The sequence below is a fragment of the Poecilia formosa genome, unplaced genomic scaffold (assembly GCF_000485575.1).
Source record: "Poecilia formosa unplaced genomic scaffold, Poecilia_formosa-5.1.2 Scaffold428, whole genome shotgun sequence".
In the NCBI taxonomy this organism is placed as follows: domain Eukaryota; kingdom Metazoa; phylum Chordata; class Actinopteri; order Cyprinodontiformes; family Poeciliidae; genus Poecilia; species Poecilia formosa.
Genome location: NW_006800367.1, coordinates 220,934 through 230,214, shown reverse-complemented (window position 1 = coordinate 230,214; position 9,281 = coordinate 220,934). Strand labels below are relative to the sequence as shown.

General features: G+C 40.2%; 3 protein-coding genes across 4 annotated transcripts in view; all 3 read right to left on the bottom strand.

Moving 5' to 3' along the window:
* Positions 1-2,385: 2,385 nt before the first annotated feature.
* znf622 (zinc finger protein 622) lies at positions 2,386-7,563 on the bottom strand. 2 transcript variants are annotated; one of them, XM_016663552.1, is made up of 8 exons: positions 7,444-7,563; positions 5,614-6,178; positions 4,570-4,824; positions 3,933-4,095; positions 3,684-3,796; positions 3,474-3,617; positions 2,621-2,774; positions 2,386-2,475 (listed from the first exon to the last, which is right to left on the bottom strand). In XM_016663552.1, exons 2-7 carry the CDS (start codon positions 6,170-6,172, stop codon positions 2,644-2,646), a joined length of 1,365 nt encoding a protein of 454 aa, XP_016519038.1. In that variant the 5' UTR covers positions 6,173-6,178; positions 7,444-7,563; the 3' UTR covers positions 2,386-2,475; positions 2,621-2,643. The 2 variants fall into 2 exon arrangements, with proteins under 2 accessions (XP_016519038.1, XP_007577180.1); XM_007577118.2 differs by having other exon boundaries at positions 2,386-2,774.
* retreg1 (reticulophagy regulator 1) overlaps positions 6,383-9,281 on the bottom strand; it is a 27,261-nt gene continuing 24,362 nt past the window's right edge. The window contains exon 10 of the transcript XR_001659455.1: positions 6,383-6,396. The gene's annotated coding sequence lies outside the window, so the exon portion shown is untranslated. The remainder of the gene's footprint in view (positions 6,397-9,281) is intronic.
* The window catches only part of LOC103155444 (tripartite motif-containing protein 16-like), a 2,254-nt gene continuing 1,193 nt past the window's right edge, over positions 8,221-9,281 (bottom strand). Inside the window, exon 2 of the mRNA XM_007577130.2 lies at positions 8,221-9,276. Coding sequence (XP_007577192.2) covers positions 8,518-9,276 — 759 coding nt within the window. The 3' untranslated portion in view covers positions 8,221-8,517. The remainder of the gene's footprint in view (positions 9,277-9,281) is intronic.

The window sequence follows — 9,281 nt, the reverse complement described above, 5'->3', positions numbered from 1 at the left end:
ATCCATGATGGTGACTAAACAGTTTTCCTATAACAGTAATTAGTTTCTCCACCATTAGCACAGTTAGCAACATCTTCATGAGGGTGATTGGTGGGGCTAAGCCCCTCCTCCTGACTCTGATTGGTTGTTTCAGACCATAGCGGTGCATTTATTCAGATGGCAATAGCAGCCCAGGAAGATGATCTGTCTCATGTTATATTGTCAGGACATGGTAACGGCTTTAGCTAATGTATAAAAACATATTAAAATAAAAGTTACATGCTGCAGCTTTATCTGCTGCTGCAGTCTGGAAGTTCAGCAGTCTATCAGCCGCCATGTTTGTGTTCAAAAATGTTGAAAGTTGACATGAAATATGATTATCTAATGATGAGTTATTGGAAGATATTGTTGACGATACTTAAGCACAACTTTATAGTCATAAAAAAGCAAACAAATATGAACATAAATTGCATAGTTCAGTATTCAGCTATCGGCTCGGCTGTGTGACGTCGGTCGCACTCAGAGCCGGCCCAAAGAATAAGTGAACCAAGCAGCTGCTAACATTTTAACACGGACCAAAGATCTGGGATTTTAACCTCTGGTTATTGGGAATTAAATATGATTTAATGGTTTCAGAAGACATAAATTAAAACATTTTAAATTGTTTAACATTTAAATGTAATATTTAAAGGAGTAAAAGATGAACAGACGTCATGGATTTAATCCAACAGTTTCTGATCCGTGACGAGTTTCAGTTTAAAGTTTTAAGACAAAAATAATTTCCTCAAACATCAAATCAGCTGCAGAAAAAAATGATGAGAGGAAATTTGATGTAAATATTTTACTTAAGATAAGTGAATTAATTTAAAAACCAGGTTGAATCATATTTCAGACCCATCATCAGTTTGAAATCATTTTAATCTAATTAAGCCTCACCTGGAAGATAACTAATGAATATTTTCATATCATACGTGTGACTGTATTAGTAAAACTTAAGAGTACTTTAATGAATCTGAGTTTTGCTCTTTATTTTTAATTAATGGTTGTTTCTCTAACGAGGCTGATCAGATTCAGTTCAGGAAAACAGTTCCTCCTTTTTCCAGCTTTGCAGTTCGTTCTCAGCTCATCTCCATTTTTCAATCAAGACGAGACAGAAGTCAGAGTTTCCCTCGTTTTCTGGCAACCATCATCCAGCTGCAGCAGTCTGCGTCCCAGCTGCAGCAGTCTGCGTCGCAACTACAGCAGTCTGCGTCCCAGCTGCAGCAGTCTGCGTCCCAGCTGCAGCAGTCTGCGTCGCAGCTGCAGCAGTCTGTGTCGCAGCTGCAGCAGTCTGTGTCGCAGCTGCAGCAGTCTGTGTCGCAGCTGCAGCAGTCTGCGTCGCAGCTGCTTCCTCTCCCTCTCAGAACATAACCTGCGCTCTGAAGTGCTTCTGCTTGGTGGTGTTGTTGCTCATCCCCATCTTCAGCATCCAGCGGGATTTCATCCTCTGGACGTACTGCATGTCCCTCTGTCTCTGCTGGACCGAGCCGCCTGGACGGACAGACAACAGGCGACATTTTGTTAAAGACACAGGAGGACAAACGTCCCGCTGAGGGAAGTCAGAGAATCACATTAAACAGTTCACTATGTAGATTTTTTGAGTGTCAACAATAAAAACACAAATCTGCTGTAAGTATGAATCATAATTAACTCGTTTAATTATGATTAAACTAGTCTGGTTGCTATGGTTACAATCATAGATCCAGCAGGAAGCTGATGGGTAACTGAACCTGAACTGATCGACTTCTGCAGGAAGTTTCAACCATAAAGGCTCTTTGTCTCCTTTTCCTGTTTTATTATAAAATATTTTTCATACAGATACATATATTTTAACATTTTTTCTATTTATAATGTATATCTATTTTATCAAATAAATGGATACACCTTTTGACTGGCTCTGGTGTGTATATCTGTTTATACTTAGACATATTAAAGAAAAATAAAGAAAAGAGTTTATGGGACTCAAGGAGGATGAATTATTGTTTAGGAAATGCAGACATAAAAAAATATTTGTTCGTTACTATTATTAATATTTTACTTCTTAAACAAGACAAATTTTGCTCCTGAAAAAAGTAAAAGTTGTTTTTTTTAAAAGTCGCCTCATAAAGCATCNTTAAAAACCAGGTTGAATCATATTTCAGACCCATCATCAGTTTGAAATCATTTTAATCTAATTAAGCCTCACCTGGAAGATAACTAATGAATATTTTCACATCGTACGTGACTGTATTAGTAAAACTTAAGAGTACTTTAATGAATCTGAGTTTTGCTCTTTATTTTTAATTAATGGTTGTTTCTCTAACGAGGCTGATCAGATTCAGTTCAGGAAAACAGTTCCTCCTTTTTCCAGCTTTGCAGTTCGTTCTCAGCTCATCTCCATTTTTCAATCAAGACGAGACAGAAGTCAGAGTTTCCCTCGTTTTCTGGCAACCATCATCCAGCTGCAGCAGTCTGCGTCCCAGCTGCAGCAGTCTGCGTCGCAACTACAGCAGTCTGCGTCCCAGCTGCAGCAGTCTGCGTCCCAGCTGCAGCAGTCTGCGTCGCAGCTGCAGCAGTCTGTGTCGCAGCTGCAGCAGTCTGTGTCGCAGCTGCAGCAGTCTGCGTCGCAGCTGCTTCCTCTCCCTCTCAGAACATAACCTGCGCTCTGAAGTGCTTCTGCTTGGTGGTGTTGTTGCTCATCCCCATCTTCAGCATCCAGCGGGATTTCATCCTCTGGACGTACTGCATGTCCCTCTGTCTCTGCTGGACCGAGCCGCCTGGACGGACAGACAACAGGCGACATTTTGTTAAAGACACAGGAGGACAAACGTCCCGCTGAGGGAAGTCAGAGAATCACATTAAACAGTTCACTATGTAGATTTTTTGAGTGTCAACAATAAAAACACAAATCTGCTGTAAGTATGAATCATAATTAACTCGTTTAATTATGATTAAACTAGTCTGGTTGCTATGGTTACAATCATAGATCCAGCAGGAAGCTGATGGGTAATCGAACCTGAACTGATCGACTTCTGCAGGAAGTTTCAACCATAAAGGCTCTTTGTCTCCTTTTCCTGTTTTATTATAAAATATTTTTCATACAGATACATATATTTTAACATTTTTTCTATTTATAATGTATATCTATTTTATCAAATAAATGGATACACCTTTTGACTGGCTCTGGTGTGTATATCTGTTTATACTTAGACATATTAAAGAAAAATAGAGAAAAGAGTTTATGGGACTCAAGGAGGATGAATTATTGTTTAGGAAATGCAGACATAAAAAAATATTTGTTCGTTACTATTATTAATATTTTACTTCTTAAACAAGCCAAATTTCGCTCCTGAAAAAAGTAAAAGTTGTTTTTTTTAAAAGTCGCCTCATAAAGCATCAAACTGAGGATTCGGCCTCCAGGTTTGATAAATGATCTGTTGTCATATTTTCCTGCAGCGCCTCCAGCGGAGCCTCACCTGCGTCTCCCGCCCAGCCCAGGGCTTTGTACTGCCGCAGGACCCGGCCCACGGCGTTCCCGCTGCGGCCCGGAACCACGGCCCGCTGCGTCCCGAACCGCTGCCGGTAGTACCTCATGAGGGAGCGGTGGCCCACCTTCGCACCTGAGGAAACAAGCAGTGGCTTGAACGGCGTCCCGACCAAAACCAGCAGCTGGAACCGAAGGTCACCTGAAGGCAGGGTCAGCTCCATCGTCTCATCGTCGTACTCCAGGTTCTTCTCGTCCGGCAGATCCTCGTTCATCTCTTCATCCGCTCCCTCGCTCCGGTCCGGATAGCTGCTCCTGTTGGACAAACGGCAGCAGCACATCAGTTCAAGATTTCACAAAGCAAAGGAGGAAATCTGTCCAACTTCAGGAAACATTAAAGTTCATCGTCTCAAACTGAAGGAGGTTAAAAACATCTAAACCAGAGAAACACCTGAAGTCGTAGAAATCTGCGAACTCCAGGGCGGCGTCTCCGTCTGTGAACAGCTTGCAGTGACTCTTATCCGTCATGTGGCTCTGCACCGCCTCTGTGGAGTAAAACGAACGCCCCTTCTCGTTGCACCACAAGCAAACGTTCCCAGCACCGACTTTCTCTCCTGAGAAAAAAAGTTCAGAAATTATCTTGATCTGCAATAAAAAAATCTGAAAAATTTTGAAATAATCTAAAAATATCTCAAATAAACAAGGAGATTTCTGAGCTCCAAAAGTCAAAAACATGCAAGGAAAAACAAAGTTTTAGATTAATGACAGAAATTTTCTAGAAAAGATTTCTGAGTTGAAATTTCTCAAAATTAGATTTTTTTAAATTTTTTTTTTTGACAAAAATGTACCGCTCCTTTTAAATAATGTACAAATTTAATGTTTTTTTACTCAGCATACGAAAACCCTTCATGTTCTGGATAAAATCTCCAAACAAGAGAAAAGTCAGGATTTTCAGAGAGTGGCATCAGTTAATTGTTGGTCCTTTGATCTTTCATCCCTGGTGGAAACGGATCATCAGAATCTTGTTTTAATAAAGCTAAATATGTAAAGCCTGATGAGAAATGTGCAGAGGTGTCCGTGGGACCCACCCAGGTACCGGACGAGGCCCCTGAGGTCCACCAGGAACTCCACGTCTGGGATGAAGAAGCTGTGGACTTTGGTCATGTGAGCCACGTTCTTCAGCAGCGAGCGGGAGCGGTGGGAGCAGAACAGGCAGTGTGTGACGGGGACCGAGCCCGGCAGGGGGCCCGACGTCCCCGAAGAGCCCTCCTCCTCCTCCATCTGCTCCTCTTCATCCACATCTTCCTCCATGTCATCATCGTCATCAACATCCTCCCACTCCTCTGGAGGGTTTTACACAAACACAGGTCACACACTTTCCCCACAGTGAAATTCAAGCTCTTTTCAAACTTTTATAAGTTTTCAAATATTTTCAGCAACACTTTGGAGATAAAAACAATATAAATGAATAAAAAAATATATTTTCAATTCAGTGTAATTCAGCCCCATTTATTACTTTGATTAATAATTTCATGTGATAATATTCTACATTCTAGATAAACTAAAACAGAAAAATGTTGTTTTTGAAATGTCTGTCTAAAACACGACTTGAATAAAAAATTCCCCAAATTTCAATAACTTTAATGTCTAAAACATAAGATGATCAATAAGTCACTGAGCTGTTATGAGTAATAAATATGAACTACATTGAAACAATTCAGACATAAAGCTAAGCTAAATGACCTTCATGCTCAAATTAAATGTTTGGAATATATTAAAAAAAGGAAAAAGTCACAAACAGATTGATACAAAATGTCCTCACTAAGTTTTCTGGTGTTTAGCAAATAGAAATAATTTTAGTAATTCTAACTGACTGAAATAAGAAACATCTGATTTAATTTTCAACTGTAAATAAAGTTTTCCAAATTCAGGCTGCGAAACATTTCTTTACACGTTTTACCAAACTGTCCAGTTTGAATATTAAGCTCTTTCAAGGACTTCATATAGAAATCAAGAACTTTCCAAACACCTAATAGAAAGTCAAGGATTTTCAAGGATTTCAAGCACCCATACCCTGAAAAGAACAAATCTTCTTCATTTAAACATTAAAATGTATTTTATTCTCCGTTTACCTTCTGCTGCTGCCTCTCCTCCCTCCTCTCTCTCCCGTCTCTTCACCTGCTCCTCCAGCCACACCATGCGTGGCGGTTTCTCCGCCTTCGCGGCGGCGGTCTGGACCTTGGCCATTTTGGCCGGGTTGGGCCTGTGCTGCTCCCTCAGCGCCTGCTGCAGCGCCTCGTTCCTGGCGTCGTTGTCCTCCTTCTCGTCGCAGACGCCCTTCTCCAGGTTCTTCTCGTTCATTCTCTCCACCTTCCTCTGCGCCGCCAGCAGCGCCTGCCTCTCCGCCTGCTGGTGCTTGTGGGACTGCAGGTGGTTCTGGTAGGCGTTGGCGCTGGAGAACTTCTTGCTGCAGACGCCGCAGCTCTCTGTGGCGGCGGCGTGGGTCAGCTGCTGGTCGGTGGCAGCCCGCTGCGCCAGCACGCGCTCCTGGAAGTTCTCTGCGGTGACCGGCGGCATGTCGGCCACCTTGCGCTTCAGGTTGTAGCGGTGCCAGTCGGTTTTGTAATGCGCCCGCTGCACCTCGCCATCGGCGAAGGCCACCCGGCAGCTGATGCACGTGTAAGACGCCATGGCGACCTGAAGGACACATCGCTCATGTTTAGACTTCTTAATCACAATAAAGACAAAAATATGACTCTTATTAGTAGATTAATACAGAAATCAGTCTAAAGGTTTCTATGTGAAACGTTTCAAACCAAATGTAATAATTACTTTTATTTAACCAGAAAATAGACTTGTTGAGAATATAAAAATCACGTGAAAGTTTATTTATAGCCCATTTAAAACAACCTCAGCTGACATAGTGCTTAAAAATGACTATTATAAAACTGGCAGAAAATACCAAATACCAATATGAATAAAAATAATTTCTAATAATTTCAGCTGCAGCGATTTCACACAACAAAAAAACTGAAATCAGTGAAAAGGAGGACTAGCATCCCCCTTTTTTATTAACAGGCCTGTCAGAATAAGCAATAAATCCATTAATGACATGATGAATTAAGACAAGCTCAACAATTTCCATTTGTGTTATTTACTGATTTTATTTCTAACAAAAACTGGATGATAAAAGTTTCAATCTGCTGCTTTTGTCTAAGCTAAACCTTTTTTGAAGGACAATTGTGTTTCCAGAGACTTCATAATTTATTGTTTCTGTTGTTTTGTTTATTTATTTATGAGTATTTAAAATGTCTTCCAGTTCCAGCGCTTCGTGTCCATTAGTATTTAAAGTTTATTAATCTTTAAGATTGAGTTGTTGCATTATGTTTTTAAGTAAGTGGGATCCTGAAGAAGCCTATTTCAAATAGAAATGTTTTTCAAGAATAATATTTGTGATTGTTGCGCTATGAATACTGGGACATGCAGTCACAACCACCCAGGCCTTAAAAATATGTAATCCCTGGTTTAAATCACATGTAGTCACTTTCCTAATGTCCGTCAGCATCAGTTAAACACGGTTTACTACATTTTGTTGCTGTTATGGTTGTTTCTACATTTAACTGAGACACATTTCTGTTATGTCAGCAGAAAAAGGTCGGCTGAAATAATAAAACGTTTTCTGGACAGCTACTTTCATAACATTATTTCAAAAGAAATTTAAGAACCTGTACACCTCAGCTAGCAATCTGTTAAACAGATTATCAATCATTTTAGCGATTACTTACCAAAGATTAACCATAAAACGATAAAAGTTTAGATAAACTGCCCTGATATCTGTTAGCAACAAGCTAACCAAACTCCCAGCTCAGGGTAAACAGAGCCGATAAATAACTAAAGTTCGACCCTTTCCTACCTCCAACCCAATCTTAGAAAAACTGCTTTTACATCCAGTAATTACTTACTTATTAAACGTTTTCGCTGCTTAAGATTGAGAGTCAGAGCCGGCCTGAGTGGTGAATTTTATTCTTACTTGTAAACACGAGGGTAACCTCTGAGCTTTAAACTTCTTCTTTGAACTTCCGTCCGATTCCCGAACGGTGCACTATCGCCCCCTTCAGGAAATACCGATGTTCTACATCATAGAGAAAGGCTTCACACTCAGCGCGTCCGCCATGTTGTGAGTGTCAAGTTGACCTCATAAGTGAACACGGAAACTGGGTTTTCCGACGGAAACAAGCAGCGAAATTGACTTTTAATTCACTTTTGGTTTAATAGCATTTAGAACAAAGATTCACATTTATTGACACAAACACTGAATAATATGCAAATCAAAATAAGGTGCAACAGAAATCTCACCTGGGGAAAAATCTGAATGAATCTACAACACTTTTTCTGGTTTGTTTTGTTAAGAAGATTTGAATAACAAATCCTACAGAAAGATATTTCTGATGCAATAGTAATCTTTTAGGAGAAAGCTTCTGATAAGCTACATTTTTATATTTACATTTTAATTATCAGTTAAAAATACTGCTAGATCAGGGATTCACAAAATGGGGCTTGGGACCCATTGAGATGATAACGAAATCATTTTCAGAATCATAGGAATGTGAGCCCTGAACTGTAATAATGGCCAATAGAGACAAAATTAATTAAATGAATAAAATAAATATACCTTTAAGTGTCTCATTAAATAATGTAACATAGATTTTAAATGATTAAACCACATAATCCAAACTAATTTTTTATAAAAGAAATTTATTTAAAAACATATTCAATTAAATAACTATACATATTTTACAAGATCGTCAATCTCTGGCAATGTTAAGTCACGAGGTTGAAACGTTTGGAAACCCCAGACAGCAGCAATGTTTGGAATGAATTTGCTTGGAATTTCCAAACAGATTAAAATAACATGTCCAAAAATTTTAAGAATAGAAGAAAGTGGCTCTCCACAGTATTTTTTTTTAGTTCAAGTACAACAAAATTCATAAAACAGCAATACAAACATGTTGCAGTAAATTTCAACACAGAGAAATTCAGAGTTTACAGAACTCTGCAGCGTCTTTGGTGTAATAAATCCAAACTCCAGCATGTAGCGGCTCAGTGAATTTGGTCTGGACTCTGTGGATCAGAGTCATGGTTTCAGAGACGCTGTAGAAGGACAGAATACCTGCTCTGTGGTCCAGGTACACTCCGACTCTGGAGGAATCAGGACCTGAGACAGGAGTTTTGATGTTCTTGTGAGAAAATATGTATTTACTCTGGTAACAATCCAATGCCCAAGCCTTGTGATTCCGACCAAATGCACATTCATTCCCACCTCCTGCTCTGCTGATATTATCGTATGAAACAGCTACAAATCCTCCTCTTCCTCTCCACTCCACCTCCCAGTAACAACGTCCAGTCAGACTCTCTTTACTCAGAGCCTGACAACAACCAGTGAATCTGCCTGGGTGTCTTGGATAAGACTGATGTTGATTCGTCAATTCCACCTTCCTGTTCCCTTCTGATAGAACCAGCTTTGTGTGAGCCGTGTTTGGATCCAGTGTGATTTTACAAGCATATCTTAAAAACTCAGCTTTGCTCTTTGGTTCTGGTTCTGGTTCTGGTGGTAAAATGCGCACTTTAGTGACCATCAGTGAGATGTTTGTCCATGAGTCTCTCAGGACGTCCTGTAGTTTCTCTCTGAGCTCTGACACAGCTGCTGTCACGTCCTCAAAGTGTCTCAGAGGACGGATGTTGATGCTGGATGAGTGTGTCGACTCACTGAGTGCTGGCAGTGAGGGGTAGTTGAGGAGAA

Bases quoted from the DNA above. Each gene is read 5' to 3' on its own strand.
- znf622 (XM_007577118.2), bottom strand. From the start codon at position 6,172: ATGGCGTCTTACACGTGCATCAGCTGCCGGGTGGCCTTCGCCGATGGC. The intron at 4,825-5,613 runs GTAAACGGAGAA...AAAACCCTCCAG, and splicing joins AGGAGAGGCAGCAGCAGAAG to AGGAGTGGGAGGATGTTGAT. The intron at 3,797-3,932 runs GTGTTTCTCTGG...TTTGTCCAACAG, and splicing joins GCAGATTTCTACGACTTCAG to GAGCAGCTATCCGGACCGGA.